This window comes from Gracilinanus agilis, chromosome 1 (genome assembly GCF_016433145.1).
Source record: "Gracilinanus agilis isolate LMUSP501 chromosome 1, AgileGrace, whole genome shotgun sequence".
NCBI classification, from domain to species: domain Eukaryota; kingdom Metazoa; phylum Chordata; class Mammalia; order Didelphimorphia; family Didelphidae; genus Gracilinanus; species Gracilinanus agilis.
The window spans coordinates 162,049,841-162,075,810 of record NC_058130.1 but is presented as its reverse complement, the minus strand read 5'-3'; the positions used below and the strand labels follow the sequence as shown (position 1 = coordinate 162,075,810).

General features: G+C 34.2%; 1 protein-coding gene across 4 annotated transcripts in view; it reads left to right on the top strand.

Annotated features, from left to right (window-relative positions):
* KIF27 (kinesin family member 27) overlaps positions 1-21,143 on the top strand; it is a 97,429-nt gene extending 76,286 nt beyond the window's left edge. For 3 of the 4 annotated variants that reach the window (XM_044658507.1, XM_044658515.1, XM_044658498.1), the window contains 6 exons: positions 81-296; positions 4,160-4,366; positions 8,415-8,613; positions 10,498-10,656; positions 19,684-19,689; positions 20,396-21,143. In XM_044658507.1, coding sequence (XP_044514442.1) covers positions 81-296; positions 4,160-4,366; positions 8,415-8,613; positions 10,498-10,656; positions 19,684-19,689; positions 20,396-20,880 — 1,272 coding nt within the window. In that variant the 3' untranslated portion in view covers positions 20,881-21,143. The remainder of the gene's footprint in view (positions 1-80; positions 297-4,159; positions 4,367-8,414; positions 8,614-10,497; positions 10,657-19,683; positions 19,690-20,395) is intronic. The other variant, XM_044658522.1, reaches the window with a different exon arrangement.
* The last annotated feature ends 4,827 nt before the right edge of the window (positions 21,144-25,970 follow it).

Here is a 25,970-nt window from a genome sequence, read left to right as displayed (position 1 = left end):
TTTTAAACGTTTTTATTAATACTTTATATATGTTTTGAATTAATAACTTTTTGAGGGTTGGGATGGGTTATGTCTTTTAGGCTTTAAACAAAGATAGTTTGAAAATATCAACTCGCCTGAACTTGTTGGAACAAGAGTTGGCCAATAAAAGTGTGCAGCTCCAGAGCACTCCAGCTGAGGAGCAAATAAAGATTTCAGAAGAAGTCCAGGCTCTTCAGAAAGAAAAAGATCAACTACAAAGAAGAAGAAATAGTGTCGATGAAAAACTTAAAAATGGTAGAGTGTTATCCCCTGAAGTAAGTCAATATTCACTGGAACTGGAACTGCTGTACTAATGCGTAACTTGAATAATTCCTCAGTCTCTGTCAGGTAAACATAAAATCCGGTAAATTTAAAAATTCTTTGGAATCCAAACTGTAACAAATTCATCAAGTGAAATCAATTTAATACAGTAAAGCATGATTGTACACATATTACATATTGTGGAGTCCTCACTCTTAGAGCTTTATGGACATAGCTCTTGGCTAGCATTAGAATAATAGGGCTAAATGCGTTCTTCTCAGGCAAACCTGTTCTTATTGTTCAGTAGTAAGTCCAGCCATTTATACATATTCAAATCATAAATTTTTAGGTATAAGTCTTTTTATTATGGATTTTTTCTTTCTTCCTTAAATATTTTAACCATGTAAATTATTAACTAGCTTATTAGTTTCCAAATTCCAAGCAGCTTGTGTCTTCTCAAAAGTTTTAACTCAGTTGATAAATACACCTATGACTTCCTTTACCAAAAAAAAACAAAAAACAGAAGAAATTTCCCTATAAATACTCAGTCTATTTCTAGTCATATTTGAAAGACACAAGGTAAGAGAGCCAAGAGAAGTTGAACAACTGGGAACAATGAATCATGGGGAAGGGAGGCTCTTAGAGTTTATTATGAAGGATTTTGGGAAGCAAAGAGAAGTTAGGGGTATACCTACAGTATAGAAAAAAGACATGCCAAAATGAAATTATTTTATGGTATAGCTTTATTGGTGGCCATGGTAGCTTCTGAAATATTTCCAGTCCACAGCATCTTACTGTAGCCTTTGAGACCATATAACTTGGGTTTTTGTGCAGAATTGGGGAACACTCAAAACAATATCCAATTAAAAAATAGATGGAGCAGAATTAATCAAATGAGCATTTACTGAACACATCTGCGTGCCCAAAACCATATCAGGCCCCTCCCTTAAAAAACTTTATATCCACCCCAAAAAAGTCTTATGTTATGGATGACAGGTTATAAATAATGGCAAAGGATGCATAACAAGGCAATGATTATGGGGCAAGATTTATCAAGAAAACCTTTTGAACATGCATTGAGCCAAAAAACAGGTAAAAGGCTTAACTTTATAGAGAAGGGTCTGCAACACAGTTTAGGTAGAGGAAAAAAATGTAATGAAGTATGTTCAGGGGATATACTTATGCATAGCATATGGCATTAGCAAGAGTGGCATGATGAGCAATGTGGAAACAGAATCAACTGGTGGAAGATCTTGAAAACAAGGCTAAGGTTTTGATTGTGACAGTATGTGGGTGAGGTTCAAAATAGAAAGGATGTCTGGGGTTGGGGGGGCAGGCAGGCAGTGGTATGCAGGGAAGATGAACTACAACATTTTCTTGATATGAGTCCCTAATCTCTTTATTTTGGGTTAACAGAATTATGCTTTGCTTTATGCAGTTTTAAAGGGGATGATGCTTGCCAACCCACCCTTTTCTAAAGATAGTACTGCCCTATAGACTGGCCAGTTGATAATTCATGCACTCTGAATGAAAACCTGGGAAAACTCTATCATGATACAAGGCCATCACCACCACCCACCAATATGCCTAGATGTAGATTGTTTTGTAATTTAGACAACTCATTTAACTAGTTCAGAGCATACTTTTTTCCAAAATAATTTCCCCTTTATAAATTTCCTGGTAGGATTGCTTCATGTATAGGATAAAATTCTAGCTAGCCCTAACAATCCGGACATTGACAAATAAGCCCCTTAAAGCTCAAGTATTTGAACTTCAGCTAGATAAAGCACATGAAGTCAGCTTTTAACTTCTCTAAGGTGTATCCATCTTCCTGGTGTATTTCCATGACAAATTCTATCATAGCTTGGATTCTTTCCATTCATTGAGGCTCTTCTCCTCTGGGTCAAGGTATATTCAAGAACTGCAAACATTTTAAAATTGATTGAGCCTTACTACATTATTATTCATACACTGAGGCTGTTTTATGGATTCATGGGGCAGGATGGGCCACTGTTACTCCAAGGCCTATTTTTGTGGCTTGGATTTGGAGCCTGGTCTTGGGTAAATTGTTTCACCTTTTGGGACCTCATTTGTAAGATGGGGAATCGTCATCATTATCCAACTCCCAGCTTTACCGGATTGTTTAAAAGTGCCACAGAAGTATGCTTGTAGTTGAATTTGTTATATAAACCCAAGTAAAACATGAAGTATTTCCTACAAAATTATATGCATTAAAAACACAAGTGATTTTTGTATTATCACTTCTAGGATATATCCACATCATGTTCCATACTGATTGAAGAATTTAGGTGACTACATCAAAAAATTAACCCTTTTTCATGAACTCTTAAGTTCATCAGAGAATAGTAGTATATTAGGGAATAATTATTCAAATCCCTGTGCTTTTGATATTGACATCATAGAAATGGAACAAACACTGAACAGTATTTTCAGCACATACTCTCTCAGGATATATTTTAAAACTACACTGTTTAATGGGTCTTATTCAGACACCTGGGTGGGATAAATTAAAGTGTACTTTTCTTCTGAATTTCCAGCATAAAGGTATAGATGTCAGCATATTATTTCCCAGCTTAATCAAAAACTTAAAATTCTGAGTTTTTCTTTTAGGAAGAAATAGTTCGTGTATAAAACATATAACACCACCCACCCCATACACACATACACCTATGTATGTACATTGTCAATAATGTGCTATCATAGGTAGGGCTTAGAGCAGTGGTTTTATTCTTTGGGTCACTATATAAATTGGTGATATTTCAAAGACATATCAAGACAGTTGTCAAGAACTTCTAAGTATTCCACAATAATGATTCCCAAGGCTTTTCTTTTGTTAAAATGAAATTCATTCTGAGTTATTACATTCCCTTTCCTATCATCTCCTAAGATTTTTTAAAAGCCCAGTTTTGTTTTGTTTTTTTGGTCATATATTAAGTCCTCACTGCTGCATGGCAATTGGTCCCATCACTTTCTGACAAATAGAGAGAGAATAGAAGCAGGGTCAGATTTATTATTCTTTGGCTTAAAAGATACTGGAGACAGCAACTGTGCAACCATGAAAATAAAAGAGACTTGCTCCTTGGAAAGAAAGCTATGGCAAATCTGGACAGCATACTAAAAAACAGACATCACCTTGCTGACAAAGGTCCATCTAGTCAAAGCTATGGTTTTTCCAAAAGTAATGGATGGCTGATACTTTTGAACTGTGGCGCTGGAGAAAACTTTTGAGAGTTCCTTGGACAAGGAAATCAAATCAGTCAATACTTAAAAGAAATTAACTCATACTACTCATTGGAAGGGCAGATACTGAAGTGAAAGGATAAGTACTTTGGCCATCTGATGAGAAAACAGGACTTACTGAAAAAAGCCTGATGTTGGGAAATATTGAAGGCAAAAGGAGAAGGGAATAGCAGATGAGATGGATAGTGTCATGGAAGCAACGAACACAAGCTTGGACTTTGGGAGATAGTGGAGGATAGAAAGGCACCAAGAGTCAGATATGACCGAACGAATGAACAAACTTATTTAACTTGTTCCCTTTTATTTCTACTTAAGGCTTTAGGTACTTCATATTTTTACCTTTTTGTAGTATTTTCTGATCAAAATCCCTACAGAAAAGAGAGTATGGACTTTTAGGGGCTCTAGAAGGCAGAAAAGTAATAGAGTTAAACCTGTTGTGAAAAACTAGAGACTGATGAGTGCTCTATTTAACAAGTATTTCTCTTTCCCCAGTAGAATATATATATAGTGGAAATGTTTTGCTCTGTTTAACTAAGATAGTGAGATTGTGACAAGGCCCAAACTATAGAGCCTTTTCATTTAAAATTCAGTGGTTCCTATTGTGTTTTATCTCTAGGAAGAACATCTTCTTTTCCAGCTTGAAGAAGGGATTGAAGCATTGGAGGCTGCAATTGATTATAAGAGTGAAAACATCCAAGGTCGTCAGCACTCAATTAGAGCCTCATTCCAAATCCTGACCCAGAGAGAGGGAAATGTTATGGAAAAACTGATTTCCCTGACTCCTGCTGAGATCAGAGCTATTCTTTACAAATATTTCAACAAGGTTTGTTTTTGAGTGACTAAACATTAATTGCAATTAATTTTTAATTGCATAGTTTATACAAAGAGACATCAACCAAATTATTTAATTTGAATTTTTTTTCAAATAGACTAAAGTCTATATTTTATCAAAAGTCTAATAGTCCTTACCTTGGCTACTAATTTAAGCATGGCTTCACATTGAAATCATGATGTCTTCTCTTAGTCTTATTAAGCTGTTAAAATATTTTATCATCCCCTAAACATCCAAAATTTGTAAAATCTTCAAATCTTTTCTATTTGATCCAAATTGATATTAAGGTGATACTACAAAATTTTTGGAAATATGTATCAGAGTATTCATATTATGCCCTTTGGTTATTATGTATTTGTTGGTTCCTTGTAGTAAATTAAAACCTCACAGATTTGGACTTTGAGTCTGATTTAATGACAAATAAAGCACTTTACCAGATCCTGGTTTGTTCTTCCCCCTGACAGGTAGATAATTAGATGAGATTTTAGTGTTGTGTGTATTATAGGAACAGTAATTTGTATTTCAGCTTTATTTAAATATATATAAAATATTAAATCTTGTTTACTATTTTATATTATAATTTGAACATTTTTGCAAACCCCAAAAAGAGTTCTCCATCTCCTTCCCATTTAATACAAACTTGTAGAGTTTTATATATTTTTAAAAATCTTTACCTTCTGTCTTGGTCTCAATACTATGTACTGGTTCTAAGGCTGAAGAGTGGTAAGGGCTAGACAATGAGAGTTAAATGATTTGCCCAGGGTCACACAGCTAGGAAGTATCTGAACCAAGGGCCTCCCGTGTCCAGGCCTGGCTCCATCCATTAAGCCACCTAGCTGCCCTCAGTTTTATAATATTTCTTTTAAATTTCCCATTTTATTTGTCCTTGTCTTACAAAGATAGATTAGTTACTATTAAGTTTAATAAAGCAAAGTAACAAAAATATTTAAGATAATTTAAAATAAAATATCAAATTTAACAAAGTCATGAATTCTCTTAAGAAATGTAATGATGAGAGTTTAGAACATTTAGTGTTTTAAATGTTATTTACAGGAAAAATGTCTTAAAAAAGATTCTAGTAGTGGATGACCTAGAAAAGCCTAGTAGCAAATGATTATCAATTTGTCTTGTATTTTGCTATAAACCCTTAGCAAAAAAGTTTATTAGAGAGTTAACAAATTCCCATCCAACTGTTGGTGTTAATACTGCTTAAACAACTACCCGCAAATCCTAGAGATCCACAAGGAAGAAACCCTTTTTTGGGGAAAGATATTCCTTCATGACTTAGAGAATAAAAGGGGGCTTTTAATCAAGTTAGGTGATGCCTCATAAAAGTATGTGAGTGGGCACCATCAATGCTGCCCAAGAACAAGTGGGTGACAGGTTTGGCTATGGTGAGGCTTTTTCACAATTAGCCTGGGGGAATGGATTATATTCCCAATTTCCAAGGACTAATCTAATCAGTTAAATTCACTAAGGCTTTTTATCACCAGGTTTGGCTACCTGGTGATGAGCTTATGTTGTATACAATGTTTCTTTTTATCTCCAATGTTTTATACATACTAGATGCATAATAAAGGTTTGTTTTGCACTTTTGCAAGGATTCGGTTTTAAAAAGTAAAGAGGGGGCAGTTAGGTGGCTTCATGGATTGAAAGTCAGGTCTAGAGACTGGAAGGCCTGAGTTCATAACTTTTTTTTTTTTAAAGGAAAAGGGGGAGGGAACTCATGATTGGTATATAATTTGAATCAGCATACATGGAAAGCAGCAGCATAAAGCAGTATTCAGAAAGGACTACCAGAATTGGAAAAAAACCTTAGAAGGCATCTAGGCCTGATCAAGAATTCTTTCTATGTCATAACTAAGAAGGTGGTCATCAAGGCTTTGATGGAAAACTTCTAATGAGGGGCAACTAATCAGCAGCCAAGCTATTCTATCTGACTTATCTGAATAGCTGGTTGTGGGGAAATTTTCCTTTTAAAAGTAAAATTTACCTTTCTTTAAATTCTACCCATTGTTGCCAAGTGGAACCAATATAATCCTTTTTTTCCATAGGATAACCCTTCAGATATTTGAAGATCACCATCCCAACTCTCCCAAGTCATCGTCTTTAGTTTTTTCCAAGTTAAACATTTCTATTCAACTTTTCCTCATATGGCTTTTCATTCTTGGAGATCATCACTCCATTATTTTCAATGTCCTTCCTAGAATATGTAACACTCTGAATTGACCAAAAATTTCAAAAGTTGTCTTAAGCAGGGGAGTAAAGGAAAACTATCTAGTTCTAGACATTATACTTCATTTAATGTAACCCATCTGCCATTGTAAGCAGCTATATTACACTGTTCACTTATTATGTAGTATATAAAGTCATCAGATCATCCTTAGATACTCTGTTGTCCTGTCATACCTCCCTATCATATAATTCTTAAGTTTACTTTTTTAAACCCAAGTGTAAAGACTTTATATTTATTCCTATTAGATTTCATCAGGACCAACATTCTAGGCTATAGAGATTTTAGCAGATCCTGATTCTCATCAAGCATATAGTTACCCCCACTTTTGTATCATTTGTACATTTGATGAGCATGATTAATGCCTTTATTCTAGTCATTTATTAAAAATGTGAAATAGGACAAGGTCAATAGATTTTGGTAAGATTTTTCACCCTAAACCTTAGAGCACTTAAAGCAGTTATATGCTTATGGACAGAAAGAACCTATTTAGGGAGTATGAAATTAAATGGCACTCTACTTAAAAACCCATTTTCTAATCTTAAGCTGGGAAATAGTGCTAAAAAGAAATACAGAATACAAACTATTCATTGGGAGGGAGGAGACAGTTTCTGATATAATATTTAAATAACTTTTCCCTATTTTCCTTCTTTGATTTGTTTATCCTTTTTCCCAACCCTTTAAGCCCATAAGCTAAAGGTAGGCATTATCCTAGGATTTCTCCTTGATAATATTGTTTATATCCTTGACCTCTTCCTTAGCAATTTCAAATATTCTCATGGCTTCAATGAGTAATTTGTGTGGATAACTCCCAAATCTATTCTCTTTTCTTGGCTTCTCCTTTGGCCCCATCTTTCTAACTATCTGCAGGATATCTTATTTTCTCTAATTCCTGAAAAAATCTTCCTTTTCTCCTAAGCTTCCTATCTTTTATTGAAAGCACCACCATCTTCTCAGTAGCCCAAACTTAAAACTATGGATTGATTTTTTCCTTTTCATCCTCCAATTATCTACAAGTAGATTATAAATTTTTTAAACCCAGTATTCAAGACACCCTCCACAGTCTGTTCCAGCCTACCTACCTTTCCACCTATCTTTCACAGTACTCCTTTTTATACAACATGCATTCTAGCCAAACTGAATTGTTTGATTTCTTCCCCCTCTTCTTATCACGTCATCTTTAGTCTTCCATGCCACTTGCTCATGTCATCTCAAGCCTTCAATAGATTCCTATCCTCCCTTCTATTTAGCACCTGCTGAAATCTCTCTTTTCAAGACCCAATACAGACATGGTCCAACATCCTTAAAGCCTCCCAGACAGCTCCCCCTGCCCAAAATCTAGATGTAATCTCTAATTTCTCCACACACTATGATCTTTTCCCTTTGTACTCACCATCTTTGTATTGTAGTTTTGTACAAATGCCATTTTCCATTAAATTTTAAACTCCTTTAATGACAGGGGTCTGTGTCTGATTCCATCTTTGTATTACCATTGCCTAATCTAATGCATTGCAGTTAGTCATTAAATGTATTAAGCACCTTTTATGAGTTACACTATACAAAGAAGGCACTTTGTTTCTTGAATTGAATGAAATTCAATATCAATTCAGATTTCTAAAAATGCTACTAAATGATAAATTCTTTTTTGATGTTAGATAAATCCTATAAGAACCAAAATACCTTGATTTGTCCACTGACACTATGGTAACTCCAGAAAGTCATCTTTTATGCTAAGGAAAAAAAAAAACAGGTTAATCAGGTAACCTGAAACATAAGTAAAAAGTTAAAATATTATATATTTGGTAGGTGGTTAGTTTGCGAGAAGCTGAGCGTAAACTACAGTTACAAAATGAAGAAATTAAAATGAAGGTTCAAGAGCAAGCCAGTATGGTTCGTGAACTGGAGTCTGCAGTAGAGCGCCTCAAGCTGCAGAGTGACAGACAGTTAACTCTTCAACGGAAGGAACATGAACAAAAGATGCAGTTGCTCTTGCAATATTTCAAAGGTATTTTTAAGTTTAGTGAAATGTGTGAATACTAGTGGGGGAGGAGGCATAAGAAGAAGAAATGCTATGTAGGGAGCTATAAGAGTACAAGAGACAAAGTCATGCACAACTCTTAAATGTAGTTTTAAAATTATTATTTTTATAGTAATCGTTACTTTTTGCCTGGCCCAGATAGAAAGTGTGTATTTTCAGCAGAGGACAAATGATTTTCAACCTATGACAGGAGAGATCAGTTATCAGAATCTCCAGCTAAATTGCTCTTACAATTCTTCACCATATTTCCAATTGATTAGAAATGATAGTTCACAAATTAATAGGTTCCTATTCTTAGCACACAGTAGCGACCCGTCAGTCAGTTCTGATAAGAGTATTTCTTCAGCAGGTGATCATCATATTACCTGGTCACAGGGACAGTAAAGAGTCGCCCTACTAAAAAAACCTCTGCCCAGGGACCACCTGGTTCCTCCTGACTGTTTAATCCTGATTCCCCTGAAAATGAAGCTGAGAATGAGTTTCTGAGAGTTCCCAAAAGAAGTAATGTGAGTAAGCAGTCAGTCAAGAAGGCTATTATGATTTGGAATTTTAAAACAACCTGTCTGTGTATTAGTCCTGTGACCAGTAATTGCAGCAACCAGTTGGTTATAAGATGAGATTTTTTTCAGGATTCTTTAATTTACTGTATTCAAACATGGCCATTATTGGGACCTTATTAAGTCAACTGATTTGTATCTTATTTGAAAAACCACATTCTAAACATTTAAAATATTTTAAATTATTCTTGCTTTTAAACAATATATAAGCTAAATATGAGATTCCATTTTTATATTATTTATATAGTTATACTTTCCACAAGTTTTATTTCAAAACTTTAAAAATTATTAAAGCTCTGTCATTACAAATCCATTACAGTAATATATGTAGGAGAGACATAGTAATAAAAAACTGGGTGTGATTTACATAACTTTCTAGCTGGGTAATCCAGGGCAAATTATGTAACCTCTGTCTGCCTCAGCTGACATATCTATAGAATGGAATTAACAAGAGCACCTCCCTCCCAGTGTTGTTATAAGGATAAAATGGAATATTTGCAAAGCACTTTGCAAAACTTTGCAATAATATTTAGTGCTTTGAGTTTTGCAAAGTGTTTGCAAAGTTGGATTTTGGAAATGCAAAATTGGCATATATCCTCTAAAACCCTTTTTTAATACCTCAAATCATGGCATGGAGATGACTTTAGTTTTTCCAAGTCTATCTCAGTTTGATCCTAACAAGTTGGAAGCACCTTCACAGATGTTTCCCATTCAGCCTGACAATGTGAGCACCATCAGTGTAGCTGAGTGTTAGGGGCCCATCACCAGAACTCTATAACTACAGAGTGATTTGGAGGTGGGAGGATATCTAGAAATTCACTCAAATAAAGATAGGCTGTAATCTATTTTGTTTAAAGAACTTACTCTAGCCCATGAAAGTATTGGAATCTCTTTCAAAATAAAAAAGTATATATATATATATATATATATATAAATCAAAGACAATTTAAAAACAAATAAATGAACCAGTATTTGTTCAGAGAATAAACAAGTATTGCTCTTCTAGAGGGCACCAAACTGGGCTTCAGTGAGTTAGGAACATTATCCTGGAAGTATGACACTATAAACTTTAATATTCAGTAGAAATTATAATTTTGAGACCAGAATTCAAATTATACCAGAAACAAACTCAATCATATTTCAGAGGCTTTGGGATAACATACGTTAAATGACTTGTACATCTCAAATATAGAGTATGCCTTAGTGCAGTTTTAATAACTCAAAGCTATTAAATCTATGTATAGTTTAGTTGCTGCATATGATTTAACTTGATATTCAAATTTGTGTTTTATAGACCAAGATGGAGAATGTATTGTGGAAATGTCAAAGGTTTATGAGGATAAAGTTCAGCTGCTAGAAAAAGATCTTTATTTCTATAAGAAAACCAGCAGAGAGCTAAAGAAGAAGCTTAAGGAGTTAGTAGAAGAAGCATCTCGACAGCAACCAACTGGAAGTAAGATTTTTAATATTATTATTAGTGTTTTCCAGCATATTAACATTGCTGCTGTAATTCTAACTCCTAAAAACCTGACTACCATTTACTAAGGACTATATTCCTATATGTAATGAGAATGATGGGAAAATTAACAAAGATAATCTATATGAAGAAGCCCTTTATATGTTTCACAGAATAAAGATGCATAAACATGTGAAACAATGCATTTATATAAATTATGTTTATTCCTCAGATCAATCTGATCTTTTTTTCATTGTGATACCTTTAGCAATAATTAATACATTAAAACAATTTATTGCTATTTAGTTAGAAATTTCCTTTTTATGTGATGGTCATCCCAAAATAGCATATTCCTTAATAAAATTATGTAATAACGTCAAAGAACTCGAAAAATTTCCATGAAAATACAAAACTGAATCATCATAGTTATGATGTTAGTGTAATATAATGTAAACATAATACATAAAAATCTTGTTTGTAAAACAGAATTTCTCCACACTTCAAAGAATTAGCCATAGCATTCCTTTAAACTCTTTTAATGCTTTTAACTTTATTTTGTTAGTGAAAACGATTTGTTTCTCAACAGCACATCTATTTTAAACCTAGTAAATGAGCAATACCAATAGACATAATTATGTTCTTAAGATTACTTATGATTATATATGTAGTTTTAGAGTAGTGATATATATACATATACATATATGTATGCACAGGTATATAAGTTATACATATTAATAAAGGAAAAATCTATTAAACTGTCTTATTTTATATTGGTAGACACATAATAAATACATCCTGCCAAAACTGACCAGACATTTTATTTTTTCATTAAACTACTAATATTGTAATAGGCATTTCTGATATATTCCGACCCACCTGGTAGAAAAACTAAGGAAAATAAGAAGGAAAAAAACTATTATAGTCTACAAAGCACATGTGGAAACTGACAAATATCTAAATAAAGCTATTTTATCAAGTCACTATTAAGAGAGCCCTAATGGTTTTGAGTGGTCCTAGAAGTTGAAAAAGTTAAGGGAAAATGCTAGTAACACATCTTCCAGAAAAAAAGTTCATGTGATAAAGCTGGAAGGATCACTGAACCCAGGAATCAGGAGACCTAAATTCTAATCCCGGCTCTGTTTTTAAAATACTCATTACCTAGTGATAATCCCATAACTTCTCTGGACCTCAGTTTCCTCAACTAGAAAATAAGCATAATAATAACTGTCCTCACCTACCTCACAGGCTTGTTGAGAAAAGGGATAAAATTAGACAATGAAAAACACTTTGTAAAATGCTATATGCATGCAAAGTATTGTCATTATTGCAAAAACAGGAAATAATTTTGAAGACAGTGTTTTTCTATCAGGCAATTTTTATCTTCACAGATTATTGTAATATAGTGAGATTGTATCAGACTAATTGTTCCAGTCCTACAGTCATTTATCCTTTTTCTTTTTTTGTGTATTTATATGCTATTTTATATGCTATTCTGTCAACAGAATAGCTATTCACTGGCTAGAGTTTGTTGGTCTATATTTTCATTGCTATATTGTACTATGTTATAGTACTTTTTCTAATCAATGCATTATTAGTTTCATACTTAAAAGTGTACTAACTTATAGTTAGGCGCAAACATCATGATGTATTATAATTTTAATAACATTAATAAGCATATTTGGGGTGATTGACATATACCACCTACCTGGTGAAGTGAGTTACTATTAAATTCCTACCTGTTGGCCAGTTCTCTTTTCACCTTTCATCACTTATAAGTGAAGTTGGAAAATGGCGGTTTGGGCCTGTAATTTTAAAAAGTCTTTAAAATTACAAAGTTGTTTGAATCCTACAAGAGAATAATTTTTAGTAGTAATTTAGCAATAATTAACACTCACATTTATCCCCAATTGTGACCTATGTTACTTTTATGAGGAAATAACATCTTGGCAAACCAATAAATTATGTGAATCATAACTTATCTGTGTTTTCAAGTGGTACCCTTGGAAATAGGTCCCTGAGGGTAGCATTAATGAAAATTAATTTACTCTAAGTGAACTAGTAAGATAGATATTCTCATCTCAAGGCCAGCTTGCATGTACTTCTAATCCAAGATGATAGAAATCATTTAAGGCCAGCCCTTTTTCCTTGTTTTGTAGCCTTCCTTTATACAATATCTAGATATTTATGGACCTTATAGTCTAAAATAAGCTAAAAGATTACCAGAATTTGGAATAACACTTAGAGCTGTTCAAAACCATTCAAAAAATTTTTAATTTAATTTTTTAGAAAAATTTTCCATGATTACAAGATTCAAGTTCTTACTTTCCCCTTCACCCCCTAACCCCTCCCCCATAGCCAATTTCCACTGAAAACCATTCAAATTTTTAATTCTCATTTTACAGATGGGGCCATAAAGGTTAAATTCCATGTTCAAATCACTCAGTTATTAGGTAGGCCAGATCTAGGAATTAAGCCTTTTTTCTGATAAAGTACCTTTAAAAAAAACTATGCTACCCTTTTTTCTATTTATTGATCAATAGAACTTTCAATTTGGAAGACAACTAAAGATTATTTAATCCATTCCATTAATTTATATGAGGAAAAATCCCCAAAGAGGTTAAGTGACTGTGCAAATGGAAAATTAGAACCAGAATTCAGATCTGCCTCTCAGTCAAGTTTGTTTGTTTTTCTAACAAATCACCTGGTTCTCTAGCATATTACATTGCCATCTCTGTGTACATGTGTTATTTTGCCAAAGTCTGAAGCAACAGCTCACATAGTTTCAAAGTGCTGTCCAGAAACAAATTAACATGTAATTAGGAAATGTTTAACAAAATAAAAATATAATACAACATAGATAATGTTAATTTGTGATTTTCTTAATCAAAATGCAGGGATCTATTTTACACCATTTGTGATGTGGATATACAATACTAGATTTGGAGTTAAGAAAATTTGGATTTGAATATTAAATCAAAAACTTATTCACTATGTGACTCTAGGCAAACCTCTTAACCTCTATCTGCCTCAGAGTACTCAACAATGAACTGGAGATAGATATCAGCACCTACCTTACAGGATTATGTGAGGATCAAATAATAGATGTAAAATACTATGTAAATGTTGTTATTATTATTATTACTCACCTTTAAGTAATTAATACCTTGTTTTGGAAACAATGAAACAAAGGAAACTTTTAAATAGATCTTAGTTCTGTGCAACCTTCTTTTCTACTTCCACTGGCAAATGGTGGAAAAGGTAACAAAAAAGGCTAAGAATCCGTTTTTGGATTTTCTCTAAGGATTACACTTACTGGCACTCAGAATGGGAAATCTTTGATAAGGAGCTATACTAAAACCACATCAATATTTGCATTCTCACAACTGGAAGTTGCCCCTAAATGCCCAGATTTATAGGTTCTCTTTGGAAATGTTAACAAAAGAATTAGTTTTTCATTGTGTACCCAAAGGCACCAAGAAATAGAATTTCATGAGATAATTGGCCAACTTCTAATAACTATGTCTCATCGTGAGCAAAAAACCCAATATGAAGATAATTGCAGCCTATGTGTACAAAGAATGAAGAATACACACACAAAGAAAATCTTCAAAGAACCTGATGTAGCACTCCAAACCAAGTAATACTTTTTTTTTTAAACCCTTAACTTCTGTGTATTGGCTCCTAGGTGGAAGTGTGGTACGGGTGGGCAATGGGGGGGTCAAGTGACTTTCCCAGGATCACACAGCTGGGAAGTGTCTGAGGCCGCATTTGAACCTAGGACCTCCCGTCTGTAGGCCTGACTCTCAATCCACTGAGCTACCCAGCTGCCCCCCCAAGTAATACTTTGAATACTCTGTGACTTCCACGTGAAGGTGGGCACAGGGGAAATGGGTGAAAAGCATGTTGAAAGTATTGCTCAGGTTTGAGAATTGGAGGTCAAAGATTTGTACACTACTCAGAAACCTCATACTAATGACTACTGTCTTCCAAAAGGTATCAGTAAGGGTGTTAGATGTGGTAAATACCAAATAGAAATGATTATATAGTAATAGAGAGGAGAAATGACTAATAACTGATGTTCAGGAGCCCTTTCTTAGTCAGTGGTCTATATGAAGTCAGACTGTCAACTTGTTGAAGCAAAGATCAAAAATCATTATCAAGTTAAGAAGGATAAAGATGAGAAAACACTGTAGATAAATGTAATGGATTTAATATAACCTATGTGAATAACTCATTTATTGCCTGGAAATAGGGGGGGAAAGCCAAAAATTCTCATCTTGATTATCTTTTCCAGGTAAAGCTTAACCCCTGTATTAAGTAGTCATCATAATGAGTAAGTCAAAGGAGCTCAGATACCACTGAGAAACCACCTTAGCCAACAAGCATTTGATTTCCTTTCCAAACAGGGACTAAAATATAAATTCATCAGTGCAGTTTTTTGAGGTTTTGTTGATGTCCTTTATTTTTTACATCACATTCGTTTCTTTATGTAGCGTTTTCCTTGCCCAGTAAGCCTTCCTTGGTAACAAAGGTTAAGAAAAAAATAGTTTAGCAAAATTATCATAAAATCAACTATATCTGACAGGACATGTAGCATTCCTCACCTCTCCACAAAAGGAGGGGGAAAGTAAATTTTCTCATCACTTCTTTTGGGATAAGCTAGGCCATATAATCATACAGCATTCAGTTTTGTAATCATGTATTTTTTCTAGTTCTGCGTTTTTTGGTTTGCATCAACTTATATATGTCTTTGTTTCTGTGAATTCCATATATATTTGTTGAAAAAGTGCTATTACGAATATTTGCTAACTATGGGACTTTTTTTTCTGTCTGACCTCCTTGGGATAGATACCTAGCAGTTGGACCTCTGGATCAAAATGACATTTTAGTGACTTTTTTTTGCATGATTCCAAATTGTTTTCCAGAATGGTTGGACCAATTCACAGCTTCACCAATAGTATATTGATGTTGGTGGAGTTTGTAAATCCTCGTGGAGGAAGACAGCAGAAGATTATGAGCATTATCTCTGTATCTCTCTGTGGAACATTCCACAACAGTGGAAGTAAAAACAAATGTACAGAAAGCTTGTCCTGAGACCTAATGAGACAAATCATCCCTGGAACATTAATAGATGAAAAGGCATAAAGACAACAAATAAATGGAAGATGACATTTCTGTCTGTATATCTAGAACAATTTCTTTTCATCAGCAGTGAAAGAGTCTAAATGTGGGAGGGTAGGAGTGCTCTAACTTCTTGATCCTCAAAGAAGTCCGTTAAAATGCCATTTAATAAGATGAGATTGGAAAGTGTGGCTGGACCAGACAAAGTATTTACACCAAGAAAATATATGTTTGTAGAAATGAGATGGAGAAAATCATGGACAATATTATTACCCCCTACCAAAAAAAATGGCAATTGAATGAAAGGGCATTAGTAACTAACTCATATGCAAACTCTCATCCTTTAATAAATTTTTTTGAGAATTATTTACACATAAAGAGCTTACTTGTTGAATATACAAGAAAGGAATAAGTACTGAATATACAAGAAAGGAATAAGTAAATTTGGGCAAATCTCTAGCAGACCACATCTTTAGTCACGTAATTGACTGAAAAGTACAAAGAAAATACAATAGCCTGTTTTTGCTGATATTAAAAAAACAATGAATTAGTGGAGCAAAATAACCTTTCATTAATCCCTAACAAAGAGAGTTCCTCATATACATACAAAGATCATAAAATTTATGATAAATACAACCCCAGAAATAGTGCTATTCATTGACCATATCATTAATATTAAAGAAGGCATACAACAAGGAGAATATAAAGGTATTTGCCATTGTCATGGCAGGACAATGGAGGAGAGGGAGTCCCTGTACATGGTGAGATCCTTCAGATCTCCTGTTTGCAGATTAAACTATGCTAATTGCATTAAGGCTCAGAACATTCTAGGACTTCTTTGATGAGAGAGTATAATTATACAGGAGATTAACTTTAACAATCCATACAGAAAGACTGAACAGATCAAAAAATGGGTGAGAAGATTATTCAAAGTATTATGTGAAGCTAGATCTTTTCACTGAGTTGGGGATCAGGACTATCTTCTAGACAAGCACTATAAATATATATAGTAAGTTGAGCCCAGAGCTGAATTTCATTTGGAAAACTGTTTAGTGCTTTCAATAGTTTCAAGCTACATCTCTCTTTTTAATACAAATGTCGTCCTGGCATGAAGGAAAGATATGTGACGGATATAACACATGCCTAACAATGACATACAACTATGAAGTGTTGTAGGGATATCATTGAAGAAATGTACAGTCAGAAAAAGAGGTGGCTGTGGCATGTAGTAAGAGTGAGACATAGCAGGAAAACATCCTAAGTGCTACACTTCTAAATGTAAAGAGACCTCAATACATTAGAGACCTAATATGCTGGGCAAGATCCTATGAGGATGACGGGAGGACATGGACAAGAATTGCCCAGGCTGAGAGGGCATGGGATGGATTGCAGTCTCTACCAATGGAGGAAAATATAATGATGAGATCACAAAGTCATTGAAGTATTGTACATGTAGGTAACATTATCTCCTCTGGAGAGCTTTATGTAAGAGTGTGTGTTTACAAGTTCAGAGTGCTTTAGGTAACTGGGAAGAACAGATTTGAGGCTCCAGTGTTAAACATTCGTGAGCTCCCTGCAAATTATGTCTCCTTACAAATGAACCATAGTGATTTATTTTGAGAGTAACTATCCCTCACTGCTCTTTATCCTACAGATAACTTTGACAGGAGAGACTATTAATCCTCCTCATATAAACCTAGGTGGATAGTCAAAACTGTTCTGTTTTGTTCTATGCCACCTTATAAATGTTTTTCTTCTGTGTATGTTTCCAGATTTTTTTTGTCTTATACTTATTATAATACATCTATTTTGCAGTCAGTGTAATTGCTGATTTCATTCTTCCTTCACTTTGTATCACTTCATATAAATTTAGCAATATTTCTCTCTTCATATTTGTCATTTCTAGTGACACATACCTATGACTATGAGCAAGTCACTTGACATCTCCATGTCCATACCCAGAATTTCCATTATTTTCACATAGCATAGATGGGTAGTTCTCATAGTGTATTCTGGGGATCTCTGGTGATTTTTAAGACTTTCAGGGGGTCCAGAAGGCAAAACTTTTAAATAATACTTATATGATAAATTTCAATAGAAATAACCCACATAAATAAAACTTTTGGGGGTACCTCAATAATTTTTAAGAGTATAAAGTAAAAAAATTTGGTAACCATTGCCATAGACTATCCAGCCAGTTCTCAAATTTTGAGACACATTTTTTTTTGGGGGGGGGAGGGTTGCTATTGTGAATAATGGGACTTTGGCTTGTTTTTTGTATATATAAGTCTCTAAGTGAAACTTTATGGTAAAGTCCTCGTTGTGAAATCGTTAAACCAAAGGGTCCAGAATGCTCTCGCTGCAGAATGCTCTATTATTTTCACAAATGATGGTGGTACCTTTATGCAGCCTCACTAGTATAATATCCCCATCAGCATTTAAATTGGTCATTTAACCATCTCTGCCAATATAATGTATGTAAGATGGCATCTGAGTTTTCATTTTAATTTCTATGATTATCACTTATGATGACTTTTTAAAAGCCTTTTACAAGTCTGACTTTAATCAGACTTTTTATCTGATGATTTTGATTATTATTCACTCAGACATTGTGTCTATAAATTTCTATTCACTCAGACACTGAGAGTCTAATAGACTTCTTATAACTGAACATATATACCCTTTTTTTTTAAAACCCTTACCTTCTGTCCTAGTATCAATTCTAAGATAGAAGAGCAGCAAGGGCTAAGGCAATCCAGATTGACTTACCCTGGCTCATGTAGCTAGGAAGTGTCTGAGGTCCTCCCATCTCCAGGCCCAGTGCTATCACATTGTGCTACCTGGTAGTCCCTGAACATATATACTTTTTGTCATGCAGAAGAATCCTTATTACTTCCTTTCACCAAAGAACAAATTAGTATTATGGGGAGTTTAGAAAAATTCTCATATAGTTCTAGTAACTATACATTTTCTGCCTTGCAGTGCAAGCCTCAGAAATGGGGTATGGAGAAAAACTTGAGATTTCCCAGAAGGGGTGAGGTATATTCCAATCTTTCCTGTTAATTGCCCCAAAGTGGGGGTTTCACTTGAAACACTAAGGTAAAGAGAAGTTTGGTATTGTATCAGACATACTCTTGATTCAAGAGGGCTTTGGGTCACCTAAAAGTCACTTCACTCAAAAGAGAATATATCCTATTAGAAGTCCCCAGGTTTTGAAAAAAAATCTTAAGGATAAAACCATTGTGTCCTCAGATTTTCTCCAAACATGATTTGAGTAAAATCTTTGGTAAAGAATGACATTCTTAGCAGTAATATATCCTATTAGAAGTGCCCAGTTATTTTTTTTTAAACCATACCTTCCATCTTAGAATCAATACCATGTATTTGTTCCAAGTTAGAAAAGTGGTAAGGGCTAGGCAATGGGGGTTAAGTGACTTTTCTAGGGTCACACAGCTAGGAAATTTCTGAGGTCAGATTTGAAACTAGGACCTCCCATCTCTAGGCCTGGCTCTCAATCCAATGAGTTACCCAGTTGCCCCCAAGTGCACAGTTATTAAGCAAAACAAAACAAAAAAATTAAGGATAAAACCTCTGTGTTCCCAAATTTTCTCCACATATATAATTTGAGTAAAATCTCTGTAAAGGAATGTACACTGGTAACAATACTGGCTCTTTCTTTAGAGGACCTTGGTTCAAACTCTACTGCTAACGTTTACTATCAGTGTTAGATTGGACAGGTCTTATGCCTCATTTGACCTCAGTTTTCTTATCTGTAAAATAAAGGAGCTAATGGATTAGAATGGTCTCTGACATCCTATCTAGCCTGTAAATCTTTATGTTTCTTATAAAATTACAAGTATAGGACGAACTCTAGCAGTATTTATTGTTCTTTTTGTTATTCAGCTGAATGTAAGAAGTCTGTATTTAATATCTTGTTCCACATTTTTTAACCATTAGAGTCTGTTTTGTAAAATGTAACCAAGCTGCTTATTATAGAATTGGTGAAGGATAGCTCACTCTCACATTTCCATTTTATGCTTGAAAAAGAAAGACAAAACACCTAACAGTTCATATAACTTCTGAGTTGGGAGATAACTTTGAAGAATATCTAATCCAATTCTCATCTAACCAAGAATTCTTTTTTATAATATCCTAGACAACTGATCACCTAGCCTCCACTTGAAAACCACCAGTGAGAATTAATTAACTGCCTAAAACAACCTATTCCACTTCTGAACAACTCTATTAGGATGTTTCCTTTACTTCCAAGCCAAAATCTGCCTCACTGAAATCAGATCCATTCTCTAACCTCTGTTTTGGAGAAATAAGACTTCTAGAATGATCTAGAACTTCTTGGGCACCATAAGAATGTCTTGAGTCTATCTGATACATCTCAAAACTTCTCTAGTTCAGGCCATTCCCTATTTTGGTAAAACTTGGGTTAAATGATTATGAACTTTTATCTTTCAAGATATCTTGTCAGGACATTAACATGTTAAATGTCTTGAACTTTTAAAAGTTAATTGTACTATAAAATAAAGATATTTTTTTAAACTATCTTTCTGATTTGGAAATAGTAACTTAATTCTTTTCTTCCTTGATTGTTTCCCTTTAGATAATGAGGCTGGAAATGGAATCTTGAATCAAGAGGAAGCAAGTATCTTTCCAGAAGAATTGAAGTGGGCATCCAGAACTGAAAATATTATCAACCCCATTGGAAAAGTAAAAGAAACAGAAAGCCCAGCAAGTAGCTTAAGAACACAACCAAATCTACATAAGTTTTGGGAAGATATTTCTGAAGTAATTCAAACATCAGGCTCTTTGGCACAAAGTGGGCATTTGTTAAGCAATGAAGATAAAACAGAATCAGATGAAAATCAATTAACAAAATCTCACACTCAACTATTATCTCAACCTCAAACAATTGTAAATGTGACACAGCTACAAGGGGTCACCCCTGTAAAATTATGCCGCCGAGAGTTACGTCAGATTTCTGCTTCAGAACTGTCATTACGACGCTCCAATCTTGGAGTTGGGGTTGGGTCAATGGTTGCTGATTCAATTGAAGTTTCCCGGAAATCCACTGATTTAAAGACTTAGACATTTTATTTAGTATAATTAATACTTTATATTTTTAAGAGATGTCTAAATGTCTTCCCTTTTTCAAGGCTACTAATATTTATAAAACAAGTTAATAAGCTCTGTCTATGTGAGAGAGGGAAAATACATTTGAATTCTTTTGCATATCTCTACATCTTTTTATCTGGTGGTTAGAAGCCCTGAATTCACATTTTCATAGTAATTTCACAAAGCACAGAGGTTTGGCTTTTTTCTATTTTACAATCATTTCCAACTATTTAAAATCTTTTCTTCCAGGATATTCTTTTTTTTTTTTTTCAGAAACTAACCCACTAAAAGCTAGCCAAAATATAATTTTAAAAAGCATAAAATAGTTTAAAAGGTGCTCAGAAAATGTTTCAATTAAAATGATTATTGTCTGTAAAGGATAAAACTAACTACTATCTATGACCTAGAAGATTGCATCCAAATGCAGTCTGGCTATTCTGTTTGCAGAACTGAAGTCACCTTTGACTATAGAGGTGCATGCTCCAAACTTAATCTAGACTTTAATTAGTTTAGGGTTTCCTAAAGTTGTGTCATCTTGCTCTTCATGTTTTAACCATGTCTTGTATTCTTTTCCTTGAACTGTTTTATTTATTTTGTTTATACTAAATGTGTTTCTTTCCTTGTATCTCTTTGTGTATTTCTTATTTATGCCAATAGGGATAGGAGAGAAAGACACAGAGAGCAGTAAAAGATGCAAAAATATATTTCTTGTTGCAATAAAATAATAGTGATATACTACTTTGTAACAGTTGAAGGAAAAGAGTACTGGGGAGGACATAATTAAATTGTTTAGAGCAATCCTACAATTTGTCTTGTTAGCTGGCAAAATACAATTTTCAGGCTTTCCTCCCTAATCCTCAAATTAAGATATTTTTTTTCCTAAATCCACACTCTTATTTGTAAATAGCAAAATTAGATTGACTTTGGGTACAGATGTCCATCTGGGCTTTAATATGTGAAAGAGTGGAATTTCTGCTTAATATTGTTTTATTAGATTTAAAGATTTTTTTCAAGGAATTTTATATAATGTACACTTCAAGTTTAGAATTACAAGCTAAACATTGATTTGCCATCATACAGACAGCACTTTCTCAAAGCATTTTTATATTAAATCATAGGCCACATCCCAGTAAAGTTAGTGTCAAGGGGGAGAAGTGCTTTAAAATTATTTGATTATAATGAATTTTCAGTGTACTGAATATTAATTTCTACACACAAAATGTTGACTAGAGCATAATGAGTTTTATTTTTAACTGACACTATAGTTATAATAGTACTAAGTATAGTGAGATTTGACCTGTACTTTCATTTAAGAATGATGAACAAAACTTATTTTTAGCACTTTCTTCTCATCTTTGCAATATTACTGCAATAACAATATTCCTATTTTTACTGCTTTTAAAAAAAGATTCCAAGTTGTCAACACTGATAGTTTTGCAAGTTGGTTTTCTATGTATTACATTCACACAATTTAAAGAGGCACGTATTTTTGTAGCATGTTGTTTTGGTAAAACAAAGTAAGAGCAAATTTAGTCAGTCAGTACATGGAATTCTGCATTATTATTACACTAGCCTTTTGCTGGGAAAAACACCCAGCAATGTATAAATTTCACCTTATTTACAGAGACAACAACTCCAACCCAAAACTCACCATATTTCAAGACATTTTCCCAAATGAAAAATGATCTTTCTCTTTCCTTTCTTATTACCATCATGGCCTCTGAGAGAACTGCCACTTCCTAGCTATGGCTGCTACTGATTATTTTCTCTGTCTTCTCTTTTCCTTTCACTGCCTCTAATCATGTTCTGTCATCACTCCCAAAAATGTAAACTCCTTCCCTGTTGTAGGCCTCCATGCAGCACAAAGAAAGTCCTTGGGGGCAGGGGGAAGGTGGGGAGGGAGTAAGGTTGCTCCAGCTCTTCTGTCAATTAGCTACAGAAGAGGGGGAAAGGGATCTCTGGTCAAAAATGCCCTGATTAGGAACTGTAATTTTTGGAGTAAGTTCTCTCATCAATACAACTTTCTAATAGCATTAGCACAATACTTACATATGTAGTTCGGATAAGCTATAGGTTTAGTAATTTCTTGGGGATTTGTCTTGGAATCTAAACACTAACATAATTTTTATGGGAAAATGTGGTTGGATAAAGTTTCCCAAAAACACCACACAAATAATGAATCTTTGGAAGAAAGCCTGTTTATAAATTGGACTAAATGAATTCAGATATCCAAGTTATTATTCATTCTCTTCTTTGATGTCTTTAACAAGGGGCATTTAATACAGCTATTAATCAAGGCCTTTGCAATGCAATTGTGAAGCATAATTATTTGTAAGATTAATAAGACCCTATTCCTTAATCATATATTTAAGCAAATTGTGGCTGGATTGGTTATTCATAAATAAGGGATGTATGTAAGTTGAGAGCTCCCAGTACTCTTTTCCCCCTTCATCTAGAGTTTATAAGGGTAGATCAATGCCACTTTCAAAGTGAAAGGTTTTCACAGCAGTGCTGGTTTAGTATAATATATACTAATGTAAGACACCATCAGTACTTTATAATATCCATTATTACTGAATCTATTGTTCTGATAACTAAGATGACAAGTTGGTTTACTACAAAACAATGGTGATTAGAATTGATAATAAAATATTAAGAACATCCTAAAAAAAGTAATTTCTCCCAGTTTCTATATATTAAACTTAGTATACTCTTGATATAGAACTAATTACACATATAGACATTTTCCTTGAAGAGATGTCACTGAAAAGATGTAGAATAAATTGCTTTTATTCCTTAAAATTAGGAGACATTAAAATGCATCTCTTGTACATAGAACTATATAATGATTAACATTTTTTAAATTGCCCCTGGGCATTTTGATATGTTTATGCCTACCAATGTATAATAGAAAGAATAAGGTGCCTCCAAACAAGCCAAGTAAAATTTCCCTTTATCTATTAAAATGGAACTCAACTTTAAAAAATGTTTTCCCTTAGGGTTGAGTTTTTTCTTTTTCTCATATGTGTAAATTCAATTCAATTTGACAAGTATTTAAACTGTCTAGGCAGATCCCAAGGAAATAAAAATGCAAAAGAAATGGTTGTTAACCATGGGGTACACAAATACAAAAAGTATACAAAATAAATTCTGATGGGGTAAAGGGAGCTCTAAGAACTGGGGCCTAACAAAAGGAAAGATCTCTTGTGGGAAGTGAACTAGAGCCAAGACTTTGAAAAGGGCTCATGATTCCAAGAGGTGAGAGGAGGGAGGGTCCTAGGCATGGGGGAAGGAGATGGGATGTCACATATGGCCAGTTTATATGGAATATAGAGCATGTTATGGGGAATAAAAAAATTTGCAGGTGTTTGTGCTTGTAGGATCCAAAAGTTCCTTCTAAGCTTTTGGCTCCAAGTAATAAGAGTAGAGAGGAAAAGGTGGTAGCCAAGGGATTTGGTGCTGGAGAGTGCTAGATTCTTTTCTGGTCCCTATGATCACTAGATAATGAAGAAGATAACTCCAGAAGATGACTAAAATGTTTCAGTAGTAGTTCTAGTATGTTATAATCATGTCCTCTAGACTTCTCATATTTTAATTTTTTCATCCCTACTTTGCAGTCTAGTAAGCTTAGGATTCGAGAAAGTCATCAAAGGTCTCTATCATCAATGGAATGACATCTTTGTATCCAATGGCCATCATCCTTGCCTTGTCTACATGAGGCCAGTAAATTGACTGATGTAAGAAGGGGGCTATTATAGAAGAAAAAATAAAGACTAAACTAGGTTGTAGAAAAGGAATTAGTGAGCTCTTCTGGGAGACACTGAAATTGGCAATAGTAAACTTGTATAACTTATATCATGAGATAGAAGTTCACACAATGTTTGAAATGATTTATAAAGAGAAGATTTTATCAGATATCCCTCAGTAAAAACAAAATAAACTATTTCACCACAAAGAAATTTGTATATACTAGCATGTTAGAGTGTATAGAGGACTGGTTTTAGAATCAAGTGGTCCTGAATTTTTAAAGACCTTCTGATGTATGGTAACTTTGTGACCAAAGGCAAGTGACTTGCAAATCTCTGAAATCATAAATTGAGATGAATTGTCTATCTCCTATAGAGTAGAGAGTTTCTATGTTAGTTCTACAACTCTCCATCCTCTACAAAAAACATATACATATATATATATATATACATACATGTGTATATATGTATATCCATCTATCCATAGCGCCACCTCAGCTCACCCTTGGCCCCCTTGCTTTAGACAACTAAGGAGGTTCCACCTGAGAAACACCAAAAGCAAAGTCACTTTCATTTTAATATTTTAATGAGATCTGCCTTTTCTTCAGTGCTTCTCCCCACTGTTCATTCTGATCAGCTGCAATCCTGTCCCAATCCTTTGTGTAACCTGTATATTCATAAACATCCTTGTAGTTCTCTGTTCCTTTCCTGATCCTTCCCATCATCCCTTACTCTCTAGGAGTAAGCCTATTTTTTGTTCTGCCCTCACTCCTCACTGACATCCCTTCTTGACCTCCTCTGATTGTTTGGAAACCTTTTTTCTCATTTGAAGTCCCTGCCACCTGAATGTCTGACGACATCCCCTCTTCTCCATCCTTGCTACTCTGTGGCCTCTGAGCTCTAGGTCCTTTTCTCTTTCCTCAATGAATTCCACTCTGACTATAGTCTTCTCCATCCCATAAACCCTGCTGGCAAGCTTCTTCAGTACACATGCTGAATACCATTCAAACAAGATAACCAAACTCTTCCATGTCCGTGAGCTTGAATGCTAAAATTCATGCTCTATAATTTTTCCACATCTCTTACTGCATGACCCTTCCTAAAACTGCTATTCTTTACCACACCCTTGTCTATAAAACCCTGTTCTCCATCATTTCTGCTCTGGCCACACCTTCCTCCCTTCATTGTCTTGTCCTTAGATTTAGCCAAGTTCAATAAGGCACTGTTCTATGCCCTTGAATTTGTCTTTATGCCTTATATTAATCCTCTAGGCTGAGTATCATCCATCTCTATTACCCCTATTCACAAGTGGCTAAA